Source organism: Monodelphis domestica, chromosome 3 (assembly GCF_027887165.1).
Source record: "Monodelphis domestica isolate mMonDom1 chromosome 3, mMonDom1.pri, whole genome shotgun sequence".
NCBI classification, from domain to species: Eukaryota; Metazoa; Chordata; class Mammalia; order Didelphimorphia; family Didelphidae; genus Monodelphis; species Monodelphis domestica.
The window spans coordinates 271,147,035-271,171,434 of record NC_077229.1 but is presented as its reverse complement, the minus strand read 5'-3'; the positions used below and the strand labels follow the sequence as shown (position 1 = coordinate 271,171,434).

Sequence of the window (24,400 nt, the reverse complement as noted above, 5' to 3'; positions counted from 1 at the left end):
GACCTAGAAGTGAGCATTCCATTGCATGTTCAAATTTCTAATACAGTGACATACTCTAAAATATGTTGTAAGACTTTATAGATTTTATTGTTCAATTTTTTGTTTAATCTCCCTTTGGAATGAAAGACAACTGATGTGACTTTAAGTTTTTTTCCCAGAAATATAGCTTTCTTGTTCTTTGCTCTCTCGCTCTCTCTCTCTCTCTCTCTCTCTCTCTCTCTCTCTCTCTCTCCCTCTCTCTCTCTCTCTTTCTCTCTCTCTCTCTCTCTCTCATCTACCTACCTACCTCCCTGTCTGTCTGTCTGTCTATCTATCTATCTATCTATCTGTGTGTATTGAAAAGATGGATTCGCTAAAGATGCAAGAAATGTATAGGAACAAGGCAAAGCAAGAGAAAAAGCATGGAATGTTCAATGAGAGGAGGATTCTAAAAGCCAACAGAACTCTGGGAGGGACCCTTGGAGAGGAGCAGGGTTCAGGTTTTAAACTCCTGGTGGAGAGGCCCTGGACCTTTCCTCCTGGACCTTTCCAGCATTATCCTGTGCAAAAGATCTTTGATATTCCTGTGTCTGTTCCTGGGTTCCCAAACATCCATAACTGTGGGACTCAATGAAATAGCAGTCTGCCTGAGGGTTCGCCTTGAGGGTAGCTGCTCTAAGCCAGAAGTGAATCTCTCAACCTTGAACTTCAGACATCCTAGACTTATTAATGTATCAGCCTAGGGTTAACTAATAAATAGATACTATCTAGTTCAGAGAGGAATTTTGTGCAGTGCCCTCAGCCCAGCTCTCAGCCACTGGGGAATAGATAGGGATTCCTATTACGCTCTTTCCTGATCCAGACCATTCTCCTTTCACTTTAATAAACCATTTATAAAGAAGACATAGCAGTCAGATATAATTGTTGTGGTACAAGAAGGAGAACAGTTGGAGGGGTTTGGAGAGAGAGAGAGAGGGTCTACATCGATTGAGCCAAGTCAAGTCTCAATCACCTGCCATTCCCTTTCTCCCTAAGCAAGTCTGTGTCAGGGGATATTCACCTCAGGATGCCAGGTAAAGCCAAATTCCTGGCAAAACATCAATCTCTTCTCCCTGAGATGTTTCATCCTTCCTAACATAGCTGCTATATCAGGTCAGCCCAAATTACTGGCCTGAAGCAGAGAAGTGTCCATCTTTAATCTCTGTCCCATAGGGGGAATACCCTGTAGGTCTGGTAAAGCCAAACCCAGGCCACCAGTTCCATCTAACCCACAGGGCATCTCTCCATTAACTTTTTACCCTGCCAAATCAAGTCAAAAAACATATTCTTGGTCACCAGACATTCTGGCAGGGATTCTTGGGTTGCCCTTTAACTGCTCACTTAGGAGGAGCAGGGAGAGACATCCATTTGATCTCTGTCTTGAGGGAAAGGCATCCTGTCAGGTCAAGTCACATCAAACCTTGGCCATCAGCTACATTAATTTTTCAGGGCCTTTGCAATTACCTTTTTATAGTATGTATGATATATACACATATATTGACATATATATACTATGCAATGTACAAATATCCATATGCATATTGCATTGTGTGCATGGGTAGTCTATAAGTACACATGTATATTAAGTGTGTGTATATAATAGCATTACGTCAATTATTTGTGTGTATCACGGTGTGTGTGTACATATATATGCTTTTATCTTCCTTTAATCTTTGACTTCCCTTCACATCCTTTGAATATTTTTTTCCTCATTGTAGAAAAATTATACTTTAAAAAAATCATATTTGTATTCCTTGGAAATCTTAAAACTGAAGAAAAAAACAAAAACCTCTGACAAAGGTCTAATTACTCAAATTTATAAAGAGCTAAATCAATTGTACAAAAAATCCAAGCCATTCTCTAATTGATAAATGGGCAAGGGACATGAACAGGCAGTTTTCAGCCAAAGAAATCAAAACCATTAATAAGTGTGGGGTTTTCCTTAATGGACTTCCCTGACCAGCAGGGTCCCACAAGGGAAGGGGCTCACCTTTGTGATGGGACTCGAGGAGAGGTAGGAACCCAGAACCAGGGTGGAAATGAAAGACACGGACAAGTCAGTGGTTGAATAGGGCAGGCAATCCCTATGATACTCCCTTTGATAGGAAAGTATGAGTACAAAGGAACAGGAGGTGGAGGAGGAGATTAAGATAGGAAATGCAGGCCGAGATGGTTACAGCCTCAGGGAAGGAGAAGGTTAAGAGGAGAGAGAGAGAGAGAGATAGTCATTGAGGAGCCCAGTGGAGCTCCATTGAAGGGAGAAAGGCCAAGATTGCCTCCGAATTTATTCCTGTCCTGCTTGGGCGGTACTCCCAAGCACGTAGTAACCACATCACAAAGTATAGACAATTAAGATTGGGTGGCAAGGTAGAGGGAACACCTTTGGGCGTGTAGATTGCAAACCGCGCTTTCCTGGGGAATTGAGTCCGAGCATGTTAATGAGTTTGTCTTAGCCAAGGGCTGCATGGCCAGTTCAAGGTTACATTCACAAGCCTCATTGGTATAACCTTATGCTTGGAGACACAGTAATCATACAGTCATTTATATTTCATAGATGTGAATATGCTTGGGATGCTACAATAAGCACATGAAAAAGTGTTCTAAATCTCTTATAATCAGAGAGATGCAAATCAAAACAACTCTGAGGTATCACCTCACACCTAGCAGATTGGCTAACATGACAGCAAAGGAAAGTAATGAATGCTGGAGGGGATGTGGCAAAGTAGGGACATTAATTCATTGCTGGTGGAGCTGTGAATTGATCCAATCATCCTGGAGGGCAATTGGGAACTAAGCCCAAAGGGCGATAAAAGAATATCTACCCTTTGATCCAGCCATAGCACTGCTGGGTTTGTACCCCAAAGAGATAATAAGGAAAAAGACTTGTGCAAGAATATTCATAGCTGTGCTCTTTGTGGTAGCAAAAAAATGGAAAATGAGGGGATGCCCTTTGAGGGAGGCCTGAGCAGGAAACTGCCCAGCCTTGGAAGTTAATATGTTAAGGTCTCAGCAGCAGTAGGTCCCAGATAAGAACTTCGTGCAGCAATTTACCTGCAATTGCTACATGAAAGGGAATAACTAAAGGAATTATGATTTTGAGGAGAGGAGACAAGTCGAGGGGAGAGGTTAATGAATAGAGATAGACACCAGATCATATCTTTTCATGGAAGGACGCAGCTTCCCTTCCATCTTCCTTTGCTGGGCACACAATGCAGGAAGATAGAAATTAACCAGAATGCATGAATAAGGAATCAGGAGTGAGGTGAGAAGGAGGAAAGAGAATAAGGAGAGAAAATCTTTAGAGGTATACTGGCTCTCCATAACAGGAGAGCCATGTGGCCAGCAGACAGGTAGGAATGAGAGACAGACAGAGGAATAGAGCAAGAGAGGGAGGGTCGCGTCCTTCCTGACTTTTTATTGCTGTAATGACGTCAGAGGAAGGTAATACATATAGAGGATTTACATTGGCTTGACAAATCCTTGGCGTACAAGCTAGAGGCGTGGTAAGTACAGCCCGCTCTTTTCAAACTCCCAGAACAAAGACCGCATGGCCTGCTCATAAATTATACATTGGAATGCTGTATGACCGGTCCAGAGCTGAGCTCTTTGTGGCTCAGCTCCGAGACTCTTCCTGGAATCCTACACTTAGGGGCCATAAATGCTGGCAAACATTCCAACAATGGTATGTACCAGATAGGGACTGGGGGGCCATGCATGCTGGAGGGTATATTAATCCCAGCATCCACAAAGACAAGTGGAACTCTGTTGGTGGAGCTCCCCTGGTGTGCTCCTGGTGCACACCAGTTCAATAAACGACCCTCTTGCTAATTGCATTATCTATTGGTCTTCCGTGATGGTGGGCGAAAACCCGGACCCTAACACCTTCAATTGGGGAATGGCTGAACAAATTGTGGTATATGTTGGTGATGGAATACTATTGTGCTCAAAGGAATAATAAAGTGGAGGAATTCCATGGAGACTGGAACAACCTCCAGAAAGTGATGCAGAGCAAGAGGAGCAGAACCAGGAGAACATTGTACCCAGAGACTGATACACTATGTACAATCAAACGTAATGGACTTCTCCATTAGTGGCAATGCAGTGATCCTGAACATCCTGGAGGGATCTAGGAGAAAATAAAAACATTACCCTCAAGCAGAGGACAAACAAGGGGAGTAAAAACACTGAGGAAAGGCAATAGCTTGACTATAGGGGTGGAGGGGATATGATTGAGGAGAGACTCTAAATGAACACCTTAATGAAAATAACAACATGGAAAAGAGTTTGGACTGAGGACACATGTGATACCCAGAGGAATCACGCATTGCCATTGGGAGGGGTGGGGGTAAGTGAGAAAAAGAAAATGATCTTTGTTTCTAATGAATAATGTTTGAAAATGACCAAATAAAATAATGTTAAAAAAACTGAAGAAAAATCATTGTCTCAATAGTCTCTGTTTCTCCCAGAGTTGAACAAAGGAGGCATGTTTTCGAAGATTTTCCCTGGACACGACAGAGCACCATGTAAAGAGCTTGGCCAGAATTTGTCTGGATGTTTAGAATTCCATGAAAGGTGCCAAAAATGTAAAGAAAACCTCTTGCAAGGTAACTCAATGCTTTCTTTTTTGTGCATGGATTTAGTAAAGGGGTTTGTGGTTTGTTTTGTTTTTAAAGTATCTAGCCTGAGTGGGATAGGAATATAGATAAATAAGAGATAGTCTTTCCCCTTAAGGGGCTTCTAATCTCTTGGGGGAGATAACATGCATACATAGATGATGATGATGATGATGCAAAATATAATATAGTAAGAGATGTGCTCTTTGTTATATTTAAAATTAATATATCTACCTGTTATTATTTTCCATAAAGTTTATTAATAATCACTTGAGATAGAAAAGGTAGATAAGCATAGACTTAAAGTCTCTTCCTTACTCTAAGTTCTGACCATGTGAGGCCTATTCTCCAAGAATCCCTCCCTCCCTCACCTCTCTCTCCAGCCCAGCTTCTGTGCCAAAGCCCAGGTGGGTTGCATCCACTCTCTTTTATGGACGCTCAGGATGTTCATGGACTCATGGACACAACTCTGGCACGTGAAGAATGTTGAGGAACTCATCAGAAATCCAAGAAGGGGAGGAGATAAAATCCCCTTGACACACCTTTTTGGTGGTACAAAGACTTCTGCTTTATAAGCCCTTTTTAATTCCCAAGTTATTTTCCTTTTCATATATTTCAACATGTTGCCATTTGGGGTATACTTTAGCTATATTTTAAAGCTTGATACTGCCAATTATTTCAGTTTGCCTATCCCTTGCCTTCAATTTCTCATAGTTCACAGTAAGAGACTAAATATAGACCAATATCCTCAATAGAAAAGAACAGTAATTATATCCACTTACTAGAGTAAGTTATTACTGCTTGCTAAGAATAAAAGAAAAAATGCATTAAAAACATTATTTAATAATAAATAAAAATATAACATAATTGTAAGGTAAAGAAAGCAATAAAGTGCCCAAGTAGAATAAATGAATTTCAGAGATGATGCTATAATTCTTTTAGTCCTTTGAAATATTAAGTTACTGTGGCCTTCAAAAATTCTTTTGACTTTCAGATATACTCATTTATGCACTGGGGAAAATAAGGCTTGGAGGATTATGTGAGACTGTATTTGCAAATTTTAAGTAATTTAATGTAATGATAATGTTTATTTAGACATTTAATTTTAAAGTAATTGCACTGTTGGTTCAGGTGGTTTTGAAGAGGGCTGAGTGGTTTATCCAACCAATCCTTCTTGGGTGGGATGGAAAGAGGCACAGTGCACATGTGTGCTCAGTAGGGTTGAGTTTTTTCCTCTCCAAGTAGTTAATTGAAGCAATTTGTTCCATTTGATTTGGAAGGGGTGGGGGTGGGGGTGGGGTGGGGGAGAGGCGAATGCCGAATGTGTATATAGAGTCAGGCTAGGGCAGTGACCATGCTGCCAGTCTGCCAAAGGTCTAAAGGGACTAAGAGGGATGGTGACTATGTGGCTAGACAGCCTGAAAGTATGGGAACCTGCCTACTGAAAATGATGTCACTGCAGAGATCACCAATGGAGAATGACTTGGAGTACCCAGGGCAGTGGAGGCAACAGGGAAAAAAGGCCTGTATCCAAAAGATGCTGCTCCTCAGCTGAGTTTCTGAGCTCACCTGTGACTAATGCTAGACTGAGTACTTGCAGGGAAGTCTAGAAACTTGTGAGGAAGAGAGCTCTGTCATCAGAAAGCTATTTCTGTTGTTGTTGTTGGGGTTTTTCCTTTGGTTAGTCTTTGTCTGTAAGAAATGTGTCTTTTATTAAATGTTTTGTTAGCTTAAGGGCTTGCAAGGGATAGTTTCAAGACAGCAGGACTCAGAAGGAGATGTAACCCATACTGGGTTTTCAGAGATTTAAGTTGGATGGGAACTGAACCATAGAATTCAGATAGAAGTCCCTAATCAATAATTAATCAATGAGTATTTATTAAGAATAGTATGGAGGTGGGAGGCCAAGTGTAACTAGATAGTTTAGTGGATAGATCACCAGCCCTAGAGATGGAGATTCTGGGTTCAAATCTGGCCTCAGACACTTCCTAGCTGTGTGACCCCAAATAAGTTGTTTAACCCCCATTGCCTAGCCTGTCCCATTCTTCTGCCATGGAACCAATACTTAGCATTGATTCTAAGACACATCCTAACACTCCCAGACACATAATCCTCTGCATCTCCCAAGAAAGGGAAGAGGTTAATTTTCTCAACTCATCTCTAGGGACAAACACTGAATTTCATTTTTTTATTCATTTATATTATTGTAGTCTTGCCTATTTCCCCCCCTAATTCTTCTTACTTCAGTCTGTCAGTAAGCCATTTATTAAGCTTTTATTATGTGACAGATACTATGCTAAGCTCTGGTGATACAAATTAACACTAGAAAATTGACCTTGCTTCAAGGAATTTAGAATGCAATGAGGGAGACCACCTGCAAACAACCATGAATATACAAGGTACAAGTGGTATAAATGGGAGGTAATCTCAGAAGAAAACACTAGTAGAGGGGGCAAGAGGACACTAATGACTAGGAAAAACTTCTTGCAGAAGGTAGTATTTGAGCCACATCTTGATGGAAGCCAGAAGGAATAGCATTATAGGAAGAGACAAGAACTAGTGAATGGGTTGGGAGTGCAGAGATGATGTGTTATGTGTTAGGGAAAAAAAAAGATGGCCAGTGTCACTGTATTAAAGAGTACATAGAGAAAGGACATTCAGTTATTCTTGGGGAAAAGACCAAAACTGAGTAGAAATTTTGATCTATAAGAATCATTAGAAGGCAAATATGAAAGGTCAATCATAATGGGATTCAGTAGTCAAATTGTTTAATTGCTTTTTGGGGAAGATTTTATCTGTAACTCTCAAGAATTATATCACTACTTAGGTAGTTTGAAAAAGAATATACAAATTGAAGACGTGAGGTCAAGTTGAATATAATGGAATGAGTCAAAAATAATAATAAAATAGGTTACGAAGAGGTAAAATGGAACAATTAACTCACACAAAAGAAGCATGGGTGGAAGAAGTGTCATAGAGAAGGGGAAGAAGGGGTGGAGGGCTGCTAGGGAGCCACATACACAAAAAGGGAATAACATACACAAGTAGAAGAGTAAACATCTTCTTAATTTATAGAAAAACAGGAGGGTGAAGGGATAGGATAAGAGCGATACTAAAAGTCCCTTTAAGGAACTAAGGGACTAAGAGAAGGGTGATTAGATTAAAGAGAATAGAGGCCAAAAAAAGGGGATAAGAAAAGAGAGGGATTCCTAGAAGGAAGTTCATATCAAGAACTAGAAGGAGGTGTGGGAGGATAAGGAAGGAATTCCTGGAAGAGTGGATAGTATAAGAACTAGGAGGCAAGGGGCGAGGGGATAAAGGAAGGATTCTTAGAGGTAGTGGTTGGAAGAAATTGGACTTCTAAGGAGTGACAAGGCAAAAGGAGAAGGAGAAGGACAGTGAGGAAAAATAGAATGGAGGGAAATACACAACTAATTGTAACTTGGAATATGAAGGGGATGAATTCACCCACAAAACAGATATCTGGAGAGAATTTAATGGGAATAGAAAAGAATATAACTTCTTCTTAGTGAGATATGGTACCTCAAAAATTGACCATATATTAGAGAAACAAAAACCTTATAGTTAAATGTAGAAAAACAAAAATATTAAATTCATCCTTTTTGAACCATAATGCAATAAAAATTATGTGTAATAAGGGGCCATGGAAACACAAAGTGAAAATTATTTGGAGATTAAATAATTTAATCTTAAAGAATAGCTGGCTCAGTGATAGAGAGCCAAGCCTAGAGAAAGGAAGTCCTCAATTCAAATTTGGCCTCAGATACTTCTAACCATGTGACCCTGGGCAAGTCATATAACCCCAATTGCCTACCCCTTATCACTCTTCTACCTTGGAACCAACACTTGGTATTGATTCTAAGACAGAAGGTAATTAAAAAAAAAAAGAATGGATGAGTTAAAGAACAAGTCATAGAAACAATAAATAATTTTATTAAAGAAAATGACAATAAGACAATATACCAAAACCTATGGAATATAGTAAAAGTAAAAAACAAACAAATAATGCTCATGTTAATTAAAATAGAGAAAAAAAGAGATCAGTGAATTAGGAATGCAATTTTTTTTTTAAACCCTTACCTTCCATCTTGGAGTCAATACTGTGTATTGGCTACAAGGCAGAAGAGTGGTAAGGGTAGGCAATGGGGGTCAAGTGACTTGCCCAGGGTCACACAGCTGGGAAGTATCTGAGGCCAGATTTGAACCTAGGACCTCCCGTCTCTAGGGCTAGCTCTCAATCCACTGAGCTACCCAGCTGCCCCCTTGGGAATGCAATTTTTAAAACTAGAAAAAAGACAAATTGAAAATTTCCAACTAAACACTAGATTCCTAAAAATCAAAAATGAAATTAATAAAACTGAATGTGATCCAGTGTCTCAGAGAAACAGTTGCAGTAGTCTATGATGTAATACTCAATTTCAGAGGAAACAAGGATCTATCTCAGGGTCCTTTATGGAAAAAAGTATGAAGCAAATATGTGAGTGAGGAGATTCTTCTGGAAGACATCCCCCAGGATGAAAAGGAAGTAGCAAGATGGTTTCATAACTTTATTAGGAGAAGAATGTTTATTAAGAAAAATAGGTGTGTTTCCAGGAAAGCCAATTACACCTACTAAAAGACCATAGTTTCTCCTAAATTTCTTTGTAGAGACAACTATCCTTCTATTTCCTCTTTTCAGATTTTCCTTTGACATTTTTTGTAAGTATCACTCTTTCTGATACTTGTTTGTATTCTTAGAATTCGTTGGAATAGTTTCCTTTGGAGCTTATAGACTTTTAATAGTAAACTGAAATAAAGGTTTTAGCTATGAAAACCAAGAATTCAATAAAAAGGAATAATTAGTGGTTACAGATTGAACATGGGTAATCAGATGGTGTGCATCAAATTAACTTAATTAAAAACAAAACAATAGAAAAAATGAGGGTGAGAAAACCATTAAATTAATAAATAAAACTAGGAGTACTTTTTATGAAAAAAATCAACAAAGTAGACAAACCACTGGCTAATATGATTTTTAAAAAGAGAAGAAAACCAAATCACTAGCACTAAAAATATAGAGGGTGAATATACCACCAACATAGATGAAATCAAAGCAATTATTAGGAGATGTTTTTATTCAGGAAGCACAGCTATGAATTCACAAAATATTCATATATATTATACGCTGTAACATATGCTATGTGTGTTTATAGATACACTTTGATTTGAAATTCAACTAAAAATAAAATTGAAACTATCAACAATTTTAGAAAAATATCAGGATATAAAATAAACCCATATAATTATTAGCATTTTTATATATCACTAATGAAGACATATAAGAAGAGATAGAAAGAGATGCTTCATTTAAAATAACCACACACAAGCATATATTTTTCACTTTATTTTTCTTATGCTTTTTTTGTGTAGTCTAATACAAAAATGTTCCTCATGATTTTTCATGTATAATTGACATCACATTTCTTGCCTTCTCAATGAGTGGGGGAGGGCTGAGAGGGAGGGAAAGGAGTCAGAACTCCCCCAAAATTTAATGTTAAAAATAAATAAATAGTAAATTTCTTTTTTTTTCAATAAATAAAATAAAATAATCACAGACAGGAGGCAACTGGGTGGTTCAGTGGATTGAGAGCCAGGCCTAGAGACACATCCTAGGTTCAAATTTGGCCTCAGACACTTCCCAGCTCTGTGACCCTAGGCAAGTCACTTAACCCCCATTTCTTAGGGCAATCTTCTGGGTGGGAAAGCTTGAAATGGGGTTTAAGGCACCAGTAGGAGGGTGCCTTGGCCAAGAGGAAGTCTACTTTGTATAAGATTCAATAAATTCATATAAATCTTCCCATATTTCTCTGAATGCTTCATATTTTTTTTACATCTTACAGTGCAATAACATTCCATTTATATATCCCAATTCATGCAGCCATTTTCCAATTGATGCATCCCTTTGTCTTATCTTCTTTGCTACCACACAAGTGCTACTACAAATGTTGTGGTGACTATAAGACTTTTCTTCTCTCTTTGACCTCTTTGGGGTATTTGCCTGTGTGGTGTTAGATCTCTGGGCCAAAGGGAAGATAGAAATGGAACCTCTTTGATACATGCTGGGTATGTGACAGTGGGAATTCCTTTCATGTATAGTTTGAATTAGGTCAATACTGAAGTACTATCCAAAGTTCATTTTTTTTAACTGCGTGAAGCACTTTTCATCCATTTTGGCACTCTTGAAGATCAAAAGTATTTAACTGATGCTTTTTGAGCTGAATTATTCTGTCTAGACTATGCCAAAAACAACTAAAGATTGAAGACTAAAGTATGATTGAGGAAGTTCTAGGTATGAATGAATCATGAAAGTATTAAAGATGTATTCAAAAGCTGACTCATATCAGCAAAGTGCTCATGGACTAGACTTATGGATATATTTCTAATATTTCACAAGATTGATCCAGTTCCTTGAACTGAATTGGAGCTCAAATCTTGTGATATTTAAACCCCTCCCCACATTTACAGTCTGGAAGGCTGGCCTTGGATTTCTATATCTTCTTTGTAATGTCAAAGGACCTAAATCAGCATTTGTATGAGACAGGGCCAGTGTTTCAAAGGTGAAATGAACTTCTGGGCTGGGCTGGCTACTCCATTGTCTTAGGGTGGGGCTCTTTTATCTTGCCATTGATTATTGATATGATGCTAATTTTTCTGCCACCTCATCTATTTGATTAACTATTCCACCTTCCCCATTGCTGAAAACCTCAATAAAATCTAGTCTGTCTGTCAAAAAGTCCTACCACCTGGCAAAAAATTGGAAAATGAGGGGATGCCCTCCAACTGGTGAATGGCTGAACAAATTGTGGTATATGTTGGTGATGGAATACTATTGTGCTCAAAGGAATAATAAAGTGGAGGAATTCCATGTGAACTGGAACGGCCTCCAGGAATTGATGCAGAGTGAAAGGAGCAGAACCAGGAGAACATTGTACACAGAGACTGATACACGGTGGTACAATTGAATGTAATGGACTTCTCTACTAGTGACATGGGCATTGTACCCCCAGAAACCCAGGCAAACTAATATCAGGGAAACTCCGGTGCCTTGCCTTGACTCTGAACCTAGAAACACCCAATGACCCCCCTAGGGTCCTGAGATGTTTATCCTCTTTGATAGTCCTCTAGATTTAAGATGGACCAGGAGATGAATCTTTATGCCTCCAGGCAGACCCCAGTCAGATGTCCACCCCACCCCACCAAATGCCTGAGGGCTTACCACTCTAAGTCACACACCATGACATAGCATCTGTTGTAAAGAGTATAAAATCCCCAGAACTGAAGTCATCTGGGGAACAGACTTTCCATTCATGCTGTCCTCCCAGGAACTGCTCCCCATCTTGCTGTTCCACCTTGCTATCCTCCTGGCCATTCTCAACATTACTTTCTAAATTAATAAATTTCTCTTTTTGCTTTTAAGCAAAGTTTTGGAGTCTTGCATTCTTGCAAAAGGTATCCTTCCCAAACCCCAGGGGTACACATCTGAACCCCATAACACTAGCAGCAATGCAATGATCCAGTTTCTGAGGGACTTATGAGAAAGAATGATACACACGATCCATGGGAGCAAAAACACAGAAGAAAAACAACTGCTTAATCACATGGGTTGATGGGGATATGATTGGGAATGTAGACTCTAAATGATCACCCTAGTGCAAATATCATTCATATGGAAATAGGTTTGATCAATGACACATGTAAAACCCAGTGGAATTGTGCATTAGCTATGGGGGTGGGGGACGAAAGGGGAGAAATCATGAATCATGTAACCATGAAAAATATTCTAAATTAATTAATGAAATAAAATTTTTTAATCAAAAAAAAAGTTCTATCACCATCAGAGCTAAACAGCATAGGCTTCACTATGCCGAAGAATCTTGTTTCTATGTCTCTTTTCCCTCTCTATGTCTTCCCTACCTTAAGTTTTAAACCCTTCCACCCACATTCCCTGGGTCCCCAGCTTCCCTTTTAGGTGGTCAACCCACAGCTATAATAGGTCCACCTAATTTTAGTCAATGAATGAAAAGAAGTCTTCTTAGGTGACCTACCAACAGATAGGAATTGGTATTTCATTTGAAAGATTTCTCCTTGGCTATAATAATGTGCATCATTAAAATAAGCAGATTCTTACACTAGTTGCAGTCTTTGCCTAATGATATGGAATGGGGAAGTCCTCAGACTCCAGGTTGTTCTGCAACTGGGTCAGCTATAGAAGTCTATAGGATTCCCGAACTATAAATAAAGAAAAAGAAAAATTTGATTATACAGGAATACTTTCAGGCAAGCTATTTTCTTCTTTCTAAGACTGCCCTGATGTCCCCGAGTTGCACTTGAAGTTTGATGAAGCCTTTCAGTTGTTTAACATCTCTGAGCAGCAATATAATCAGATTTTCCAGATAACCCAGCATCACATGGAAGACATGACCTCCATGATGTGGAAGATGAGGGAGAAGTTTGGATGGGTGACTGAGCTTGCTCACAGAACTCTAGGATCAGAAAATATCTTCAGTATTATAAAGGTGATTCCTCAATCTAAGAAAATTCCTCCCAGGAAATGATAAATAGATTTTATACCTATATATGTATGTACATACATATACACACATGTATTTGTGTCCATACATGTGTATGTGTGCATGCATATTGTATGTATGTGGAGAGAGAATGCGTGTGTGTGTGTGTGTGTGTGTGTGTGTGTGTGTGTGTGTGTGTGTGTGTGTGCATCTATTGCTACTCTGCTGGTACCCAGTATGAGATATTTGCTTTGGTGTAATTTGAGGTCTTTAAAAAACATGTTACTTGAAAAATTAGATAATGTTTGCAAAAAATGCATTCCAAACTTAAATGCATGCATATAAGAAATATTAAGTCAGTTTAAAAAACAAGTGCCTTGTAAAGGATAGGATCAAATAATTCTTGTTTATATCCTTTTAGGATTATGGATAAATAATAAACTCAGCCTTGCAACACCTATTATAGCACACATAAATAGGAAAAAATACCCTTCCTCTTCCTTCTTTTAAGAATTAGGAGGGGGCAGCTGGGCGGATCACTAGATTGAGAGTCACGCTAGAGATGGGAGGTCCTGGGTTCAAATTTGAACTCAGACACTTCCTAGTGCTATGACCCTGGGCAAGTCACTTAACCCCCATTGCCTAGCCCTTACCACTCTTCTTTCTTGGAACCAATACACAGTATTGATTCTAAGATGGAAGGTAAGGGTTTAAAAAAAATGAGGCAGGGGGCAGCTGGGTAGCTCAGTGGATTGAGAGCCAGGCCTAGAGATGGGAGGTCCTGGGTTCAAATCTGACCTCAGATACATCCCAGCTATGTAACCCTGGGCAAGTCACTTGACCCCCATTGCCTAGCCCTTACCACTCTTCTGCCTTGGAGCCATACAAAAAAAATTTTAAATGAGGCAAATTCACATACTTATCTTTACACAACAGATTCCAAATGGTATAGTGAATCAAGTTCTGGACTTTAGAAGACTTATTTTCAAGTGGACTAGTGACTTAACCTCCCTCAGCTTCAGTGTCACCAATCTTAAAATGACAATAATAATAGTATCTACCAATAGGGTTATTTTGAAAGTCCAATGAGACCGTATATCTTTGCCTTGAAAAATCTGAAAGTATATATTTTTAGGTCTCATTTAAAAAGTTGTGGAGGTTTTGTTTTTGTTTATTTTGTATTCTTCCTTGATTTTTTTTTTTACTAAAAAAAAAACCTATAATTTTATTACATGCATGTATACCTCCATTTGCAGGTACCAACTCAATATGTGGAAAAATTATACAAATACCATTAGATAAAATAGGCCATGCTAACTACTCTTTTGTAAATAGGAATTAGCAGAAGCCTAGGATTTTTATTGGGACTATTGCTTTGCTTGGCAAATGTTAATTTTAACCTGTTTGGGAATTTAGTGAAAAATATTTTTAAAATTTTTCTGAAGTTCAAGTCAAATTATGCATTGGTACAGTTTGTTTATATTTTATTCAAATCAAAGTATATATATATATGTATATATATAAACACATATAACATATATGTTTTAGCACATAATATGCATGAATTTTTTGTGAATTCATAGTTGTGTTTCCTGAATAAAAACACTGCAAACAAACCCAACAAAGTCCTATGAACTAATATTTTAAAATGTATGCTCCTTGAGGTCAGGAACATTTTCACTCTTGTCTTTATATTCCGGGCACTGAGCTGTGTGTGGCATATAAGTAGCCCCTTAACACTAGAAGGACTAGAATTTATTGTCATATTTTTTTAACTATAAAGCAAAAAACCCCAGAGATAATAGAATGAAGATTTTTATTTCAATACTATTTTTGCATTAATTGATGTTTCTGGTCAATACTCAAAGCATGATTAATCAAAATATTTATCTTCTGAGGCAAAAATAGTTTTTAAAATTGAGAAGTAAAATTGGTAATCCAACTAAGCCTCAAACAGGTGCCATGATCTAATAATCTTCTATTGTAAATTTGTTTTCCCCAGGTAGCTCCAAGAATTGGTGAAGGAAAGACTTCTAATCCAAATAACACTCTGGTAGAAGTGACCATCCTAACTTCACCTGCTTTCATCATCAAAGTCCCTCAGGATGTAAGCATGGACAACTCCAACTTCATTGAGTATGTGGTTGGGAAGGCTTTACAGTATTACAAGCAACATGTTTAAGCCTGGTAAGCAATTCTGCCTCCTTGAAAGGCGGCATTTCTATAAAGGGAGATAAATCACACCAATATGCAATTTACAGTTTAAGTATAAATGGTTCCATAGCTAAAGGATTCACATCACCTCAGTTCCCAGGAACTAAAATAAAATGCCATCTATATCATCTAATGATAATTCTTCCAACAAAAGTGATTGGACGCCTTTCAGGAAATATACACAAATGAGCAATTAGATACAAAATCCTCCTTTAAATGTGTGGCCCAATTAAAATTAGATGTGATCGTTCTCAATGAGCCTTCAAGCAAAAGTAAGTATATCCCATTTTTAAGTTTTCTTCCACAATTTAAGTTGAACATATGACTGGGTTATGACACTCCATAAGAGAGTCTCTTCTGGGAAGATAGGAGGTTCCCTTATTGATTCTTGCTTTCTACAACTGTCCTGATAGTTCCAAACTCCCTCAGCATAACTGTGGCTACTAATGGATTAAGTCCTTCTCTGGTACCTGAGTTATGTTGAGCAGGAAGCCTGTGGACCAGCTAGGGATAGCAGGAAAAGAGCCCTTTTTTCCACTGCCGAGAAGAACATGTAAAACAATGAAAATCAGGGGCAGATGAGTGGCTCAGGGGATGGAGAGCCAGGCCCAGAGACAGGAGGTCCTGGGTTCAAATGTGACCCAGGCACTTCCTAGCTGTGTAACCCTGGGTAAGTCACTTAACCCCCATTGCCCAGTATTTACCACTCTTTTGCCTTAGAACCAAGATACAATATTAAGACTAAGATCGAAAGTAAAGGAGAAAGAAAGAAAGAAAGAAAGAAAGAAAGAAAGAAAGAAAGAAAGAAAGAAAGAAAGAAAGAAAGAAAGAAAGAAAGAAAGAAAGAAAGAAAGAAAGAAAGAAAGAAAGAAAGAAAGAAAGAAAGAAAGAAAGAAAGAAAGAAAGAAAGAAAGAAAGAAAGAAGGAAGGAAGGAAGGAAGGAAGGAAGGAAGGAAGGAAGGAAGGAAGGAAGGAAGGAAGGAAGGAAGGAAGGAAGGAAGGAAGAAAGGAGGAAGGAGGAAGGAAGGAAGGAAGGAAGGAAGGAAGGAAGGAAGGAAGGAAGGAAGGAAGGAAGGAAGGAAGGAAGGAAGGAAGGAAGGAAGGAAGGAAGGAAGGAAGGAAAGAAGGAAGGAAGGAAGGAAAGTCAGTTCAATGCAAAGCTTTAATGGAAAGTAATGGAGAGGAGAGACTAGGAGAAAGATTGAAGGGGACCCAATATACAACTCAGTCATACACAGCAATATAGAGTGTAACTCACAGAAGGGCAGTGCTGTGTTGGGGAGCGCAGAGGCACAGATCCATTCATCTGGAAGGACATGCTCCAAGGTGCCATTTAAGAGGGAGATACTTATACCCTGATTTTGGTGGCCACCTGAAGCCGGCCATTTTGCATGTTAGGGTTTAAGGCACACAGGAGATTTGGGGGCACATAGGGACAGAGAGAAAAACAAACTAACTCTCAGAAAGAAATTATTTTGGGGTACACAGCTGGATTAACCTTAAAAAGCGTTATTGCCAGCATTTTTCATGACTAGCTATAGACTCCCTTAAGAGGACATTGTCAAGGAGGTCTCGAGATCTCCAAGCCCAATTTTATAACTACACCAAAATCTAGAAATTGTTTTCTGTGATGGTCAGAAGTGATCTTCAGGAAGTTCCATCCCAAAGACTCTCACTTCTTACTGTTTGCAAGGGGCCATATTCAGAGGGCGACTTTCCATGCACAATTAAGCTACATCTGCTATTTTGGGGTAGTCTTTTCTATGCTTTTCAGTGAATTTTGCCATTTTAGCAATGTTTAGGAATTTTTGTTGAGTCTTGTTTGCCACTTAATACAAATGAGAGCTATTTGTTAAACTGTCCTATATAGAATGAGTCAGGAAAAGTCCCCTAGAAGATGACAGAACTAGTCACTTTCTAATTAGTCAATACCTGTCCCTCTCATTCAGTGGAAACAAGACTAACAAGGTTGAGTTCTCCTTGCTAAGGCCAACTTAAGGTACACAAATCACACCCTTTGCAACCTACAAGGTCAGACCTGGCTAGGAGAGGACTTCTTGAAGAAGACTCTTATCTTTTAGGCCCAGACATCCTCCTCTCTAAGCCAATGCTCTTCATTGTTATATGTTGTTTCTGGGCTTTCTTATTATTTCTTTTTGAGTATGTGGTTGGGATGGCTTTACAGTATTACAAGCAACATGTTTAAGCCTGGTAAGCAATTCTGCCTTCTTGAAAATACTTTCTCTATAGAGAAGTAAAGGGAGATAAATCACACTAATATGCAATTTACAATTTAAGTATAAATGATTCAATATGAAACTTTGCCTTTAAAATCCAAGGCTGATCTTAGGGTACCTAGCAAAGAAAAAGGGTACAGGCTACTGTTAAATTCCCACAGAGGAAACCCCCACAAGTGGAAGGTACTTCAGAGACCATCGAATCTGACTCCTCTCATTTTTATTGTGGTTCAGTATTTTAAGTCGAGTGTAACTCTTCCTGATCCATCTGGGGTCTTTGTAGTTATCAACCTAAAAAATAATTCATAACCGCCAGAGTGGTTAAAATAGAAAATCCAGTGAGGGAGACAATACTCAAAGTGGCCACAGCACTGTCTCCCTCTCTTGGGAAAGACAGCAACAATGGGCATTTCCACTTTACTAATGAACTTGGAGTCATAAAGTAAGAATAACAGATTAGTTACATAAAGGCTTTTGGAAAGAGGATGGAGCCAGAGACTAGGGTGGCTGGGAGGAGCCTGAGATCCAGTAGGAGAAACTAAGAAGACAAAAGGGGTTCTTAAGATTTGATTATATCTGCTAAAGCTTCACTTGAATTATAATTTGAATAGGAAAATAGAACTCCTGACCAAAAAATAAATTAATTTGCTCATAACCTTTCATGACTACTTCCTACTCCCCTTGTACAAAATGAGATATAATGATATAGAATATAAAATCAATTAATTAACAAATATTTGCCAACCCCTACTATGTATAAGGAACAGTTCAATACAAAGGACATTATGGGTTGTACCAAAAATATAGCACCATTTTTGTCTCTGTGGATTTTATAATCTGGGGGAAGAGCTGGCTTTAAATAATAAAACAAGCAGGGAATGTTTTAAGGAATTATATGAATAAGTTCCAATAAGTGATATGTTAAGACCATCAAATGATGAGTTGAGTCTATTAGAAAGAGCACTTGCATTTAAAGTCCAACCACCCAAGTTCAAATGTTACCTCTGTCTCTTCTACAGTAGTCCTTGAATAAGTCATCATCTCTCTGAGCATCAGTTTTCTCATCTCTTTAGTGGGGATGTAATATTGTTTCTCTCAGAGGGATCTTGATTGCATAGATGAAGTAAGCCAAAGGACATCAAGTGTCAGTCAAATGACAATGATAATGATTGTTAATCCTTCAGCACAGTGCCTGATACCTAGTAGGTGCTTAATTAAGGCTCCTTTCCCTTTCCTTAAAGTCTTGGTTAAAGGAGGGAGGTGAGGCCACCAGGGACAGGATCCCTAGAGGGAGACTTCACACAATGCCTTCCTGCCTTTCAGTTTTAAAGAGGAAATGACTGTACCACAATAGAGGGAAATTGTGTAAATCTGAGAGTTGTTTCCTACCTAAAATTTCCCAGGTAAGCCAAGTCAGAGGGTCAGCCAGCAACATGGAATCTAGCAATGGGTCTATATGGGTCCTGGCACTGTTTGCTTATGGTTTAATATTCTTTCCTGGCTATTCCTAAACTTCAAATTAGGATGGATTATCTCAGGGAACTTTCAGCTATTAATTATCCAATTCTCAGCAACCTAGTAAACTCTTGTCCATTACTAAGTGGGATGGGGGGAGGTGATTTGAGTAATTAACTCAGTCACCCCCACTCATACATGAATAAGGAATATGTTATTATGTTCTCTAGGTGCCATAAGTGAGTCCAATTCTCTCTCTCTCTCTCTCTCTCTCTCTCTCTCTCTCTCTCTCTCTCTCTCTCTTTTATTGACAAGAGAAGAAAACTGAGAAACGGAGAGATTGTGACACAGATACTTGAAACCAGGTTCTTCAGACTCCAGATTCATTGTACTTTCCACCATACCATATTATTGTTGTTGTTGTTGTTCAATCTTTTCAGTCATGTCTGACTCTTTATGACCCTATTTGGGTTTTCTTGGTAGAGACACTGAACTGGTTGCCCATATCCTTCTCCAGCTCACTTTACAAATGAGGAAACTGAGGTAAATTTGTTAAGTGACTTGCCCAGGGTCACACAGCTAGTAAGTGTCTGGGGCCACATTTGAACTCAGGTCTTTCTGATGGCAGCCTCAGGACTCTCTATCCACTTTGTTATCTATCTGCCTGCTACAAAATGTTACCTTCTGCTTTTCTGCTCCCACAGCTCTTTCTCTGGATGCGGATAACGTTCTTTCTCCCAAGTCTAGAGGATTATTTGTAACTTGACAAGGACTTTCATGCTTTCTATCCATTGCTGACTAGAGTAATGCGGATAATAAACATATGCTGGTTTTATTTCTGGTGTGCTCTTCAACAATGAATATTATTATTGTCTTTTTTATGTTTTTAAAGGTGAGATGATCTGCTGATGCATCTTACATCGAGGATCTGGATAGGACCTTCGTCTGAGGTCCCTGAATTGTGAAATAGACAAGGTCGATGACATGAATGAGCTAAAAATGTAGTTTATGAAGGTAAACAGTAGCTTTAAATGCTATATAACACTGAGAATTCAATAATTTTCCATTATAGTTTTATACAAAATGAGCTTTAATCTTAAAAAAATAAAGGAATTGTATAGATGCCCTTCATTTAAGTCCTCTGTGTATCAAATAAGTGAAGATCTAGTCCTTGAAATGGCTGTTTTGCTACTATGTTGTTTTCTCATCAATAAAGAGGGTTTTCCTTCTATTCAGATTTTATACTTATAGTATTTGTTGACTTTTAAAATACTGCTTTGTAACTGACACTGTAGTATTTTCTTTTAACATGGCAATAAATATTTTAATGAAAAATACATGTTTTTCATTGACAGTCATTCTTCTTGAACTATGCTTATATGGTCTCCTGAATATAAACATAACCTATTAATTGAACTGTCCCTTGTTGGTGAAACCAGCAAAAATAATCATAGAATTTTAGAGATGGACAGGAAAGGCTTCAGAGCATATCTAGGCTATGCTCTTATAGGCCATTAAATTGACACAAAAGAGCTAAAGTAAGTAGCCAAATGTCAAAGCAGTATTTCAATGAAATAGAGGCTACTTGGGGGGCAGCTGGGTGGCTCAGTGGATTGAGAACCAATCCCAGAGATGGGAAGTCCTGGGTTTAAATCTGACCTCAGACACTTCCCAGCTGTGTGATCCTGGACATGTCACTTAACCCCCCATTGCCTAACCCTTACCACTCTTCTGCCTTGGAACCAATACACAGGATTGATGCAAAGATGGGTTTAAAAAAAAAAAGAAATAAAGGCTACTATTAGCTTAATAAAAGCATTCTTTTGGTTTACAAAATAATTCACATAAGGAATTCTTTCTCTAAATTACACTTTTAAAAAAATCTCTTATTTTTCATTTTAGTATTAATTCTAAGACAGAAGAGCTGCCAGGGCTAGGCAGTCAGAATTAAGTGACTTTGCCCAGGGTCACACAGCTAAAGAAGTGTTTGAGTTCAAATTTGAATGTAGGTGCTTCTGACTCCCAGCCTGGCACTTCTAAATTACTCTTTGAAGATTGTATTAGTTTACTCCCTTAGACCAGAGAGACAGAGCAGAGAAAGTTAAATTGTTTGGAGTCACTGTAAGTTGAAGATAATAAAAGATTGTCTCTAAAAAATATTAATGGAAGCAAATGGCAAGATCAGATTCTTTTTGTTTTTCTTAAGCATACTTTTTGCATTCTTCCATATTGTATCTCAAATGTATACGGCCCATTCAGCCAGATTTTTCCAGCATTAAAATATTCCAAGGGAGGTACTTGAGTACTTTCATGATGGAGCTAATATTTGATGTGAAATGGAAAGATTACTGGAAATTGAATGTTTGAATATAGTCCTGACCCTGCCACTTAGCTGTGCCAAAATGGGTAATGTCAAAGAATTTAAAATTAGGAAAGCATTTGTGTAACACATCTAGTGTGAATTCAATTTAGCAAAAAAAAAATTGTATATGTTCTGGAGAAGATACAGAGGTTAAATAAGACTCAGTCCATTTTTTCTAGATACAGAAATGCTAGTTCAAAACCTCACCTAATAGCTTTAATAGCATGAAAACTGAAGTCTTTAGCTTCCCCTCCATCAAACTTCAATTTCCTCTTTTATGAAATGATGGATTCCAGTAAACGATCTCTGAGACTGCTTCTAGCTCTAATTCTATGATCTTTGCCACATTCTCTGTCAATGTCTTTTAGGACAAGGTGGGAATAAATGAAGGTGGTAAAATGGAAAGCTGATCACTTACAGCCAATCCAGAGGTCTGGAAAACTCCTCTGATTGGAATTGGAAGAAAAATGTTTTGAAATAAAGCTGGAAACAAATTGGGACAAAAAGTCCTAAAAAACTTACTTGTGTAGAGATTTCTGTTTTCTTTTCTCAGGGATGCATTTGCCTTTTTCAGAGTACTGGCCTGTGTAAGTGACCACCTATTTATATTTATTTCCTGGCTGTTTACCCACTGATTTAAGATTCTTTTCTCTGAACCAGGAAGCCAAGTGTCACAGTGGATAGAGCACTGAAATCAGAAAGACTTCTTTTCCTGAGTTCAAAAGAGACTTTAGATTCTTACTAGCTATGTGACCCTGGGCAAGTCACTTCACCTTCTTTGCCTTCATTTCCTTATCTGTCAAATGAAATGGAGAAGGAAATGGCAAACCAGGCTAGTATGTTTGCCAAGAAAATCTCAAATGCGATCACAAAGTTAGATATGATGGAACAACAATAATTTCCCTAAATCAAGGGTGTGCTGGTAAATGTTTAACAAGTGGCTCTCTGGAGGGATGGGATTGGGTATGTGACATACTGTTAAATTTAATCTGCATTATTAACATTTTCTCCAAACCTCCTTAGGTTTAGAAAATAAAATAAATCAAGCCTGATTTGTATTATAGTGAATTCCTAGGTATAAAGGGGGAGAGAAAAGGAATAATCATTTATGTGTAATTATGCATAATAATAAATCTATATATCAAAAATCCATTTAGAGCTAGAAGGTCACCAAGTCCATCTCCTGCATTTTATAGATGAAAACAAGATTTCTGAAAGAAGAAATAGTGATTAGGATCACATAGCCAGGAAATATCTCAGACTGGATTTGAATGCAAATCATCCAGTTGAGGACATGTGGTGTGGTCTTCTTGACTGAGATCGTAAGAAAAAGAAAAAGTGAGAAGAGAAAGTTGATTTAAAAGGAAAAAGGGAAAAGGATGTTTATACTACAGTTCTGCACACAACGGGCATCTCTGAAATATTAAAGAATACCAAAGAAAAACGAATACTTTCCTCTTGCTGAGCTCCTCTTCAGCGACCCCCTAAGTGGGTTGACTTACAAAATTATTATTGTTGACTATATGTTTGACTTTGTGACCTCATGTTGTTGTGGAGTGTAGAGGTGCACCCCTGGGGTTCGGAGAGGATACCTTTTGCAAGACTCTAAAACTTAGAGATTAGTAATGTTAAATTTTTTGGCCAGTAAGATAGCATGAATGGAATAACCTGAGAGGTTGCTCCCAGAATGCCTCCATTCTGGGGTTTTTATATTCGTCTACAGCTGTGGGGACTTGACTCTGCAGCCAGGAGTTGGGGGGGAGGTTGGTCCAAGGGCATGGGGGTGGTTCTCTTGATTTTGGGAATGAATGAATGAGGTGCGTCTCTCTGTCCATCTCAATTCAATGGGGCAGTCAAAGGAGGGTGATCTCCAGGGTCAGGTGTTTGGGGTTGGGGGTCTGGAGGGCCTAAGGGAGCAGAGGAATTTCCCTGATAATAGTTTGCCTGAGTTTCTGGGGTACCATGCCCATGCCTATGTGAGGTTTTCTTGGCAAAGATACTAGAGTGGTTTTGCCATTTCCTTCTCCACCTTATTTGACAGATGAGGAAACTGAGGCCAAGAAGAATCAGGGGTCCATTTTCATTGCTGGTGACTTCAGTTCAGGATAGGTCACAAGGTTCTCTTCATGCTGACAAGTGTGTCCATCCCTAGACAGAGTCCACACAAAATGGGTAAAAATGGTGCATCTGTTATACTGTACACAAAAGAGCCTGAAAATTCTGTGACTAGGAAGCTTTACGCAAGTAAGTGCTCTGTTTTGCAATAAATAATGATCAGGCAGCACTGAAATTTCTGGGCCTAGAAAAATGTCACCATATCTAATCCAAAATGTATTTATTTTAGCATACAGTAGGATCAAATTCTCCGGAAACAAAGGCAAAAAGAAAAAAAATGTTCTATATTCAAATTTAACTGGGGAATGAATTTACCCAGAAAAGTAAATATAAGATAAGGGGTTGTGGTGAGCACTGTGGGGTGGGGTGGGGGATTGAGATCAGGAAAACTTCCCAAGAGTAAATACAAGATAACGTGGGGAAGAAGAGAGCACCAAGGGATGGTGGGGGAATTCTCTGGGGCTAGAAGAGGCTACCAGGAAAGGCTTCCCATTAGGGGAAGCACTCCATTTGGGCCTTGAAGGAAGCCAGGAGTTCTAAGAGTTAAAGTCAGAAGGGAGAGAGTGAGATGGAGGGGAAATTGGTATACGCCATAGTTTGGGCATGGGTTGGAGAACACAGAGTTTGGGGAGCAATGAGTGGGGCAGTTTGGCTAGAATATAGAAGCCCCCAAACTTCTAGCCTAGTAAGATTGGAGGACCCCCAGTTTATTTAGCTTAAAGCTGAAAAGCCCCAAGTTTGACCTTGGGTATTTTGGGTGGGGAGGGCAGTCCCATCAGGTGTAAAGTTTTATCTCTTTTTGTCCCAATGGTTTCT

The 24,400-nt window shown here is 38.7% G+C and overlaps 1 protein-coding gene across 1 annotated transcript in view; it reads left to right on the top strand.

Annotated features, from left to right (window-relative positions):
* CLUL1 (clusterin like 1) overlaps positions 1 to 20,417 on the top strand; it is a 36,432-nt gene extending 16,015 nt beyond the window's left edge. The window contains exons 5-8 of the mRNA XM_001368023.5: positions 4,485 to 4,622; positions 12,993 to 13,207; positions 15,204 to 15,388; positions 20,000 to 20,417. Coding sequence (XP_001368060.3) covers positions 4,485 to 4,622; positions 12,993 to 13,207; positions 15,204 to 15,383 — 533 coding nt within the window. The 3' untranslated portion in view covers positions 15,384 to 15,388; positions 20,000 to 20,417. The remainder of the gene's footprint in view (positions 1 to 4,484; positions 4,623 to 12,992; positions 13,208 to 15,203; positions 15,389 to 19,999) is intronic.
* Positions 20,418 to 24,400: the final 3,983 nt, after the last annotated feature.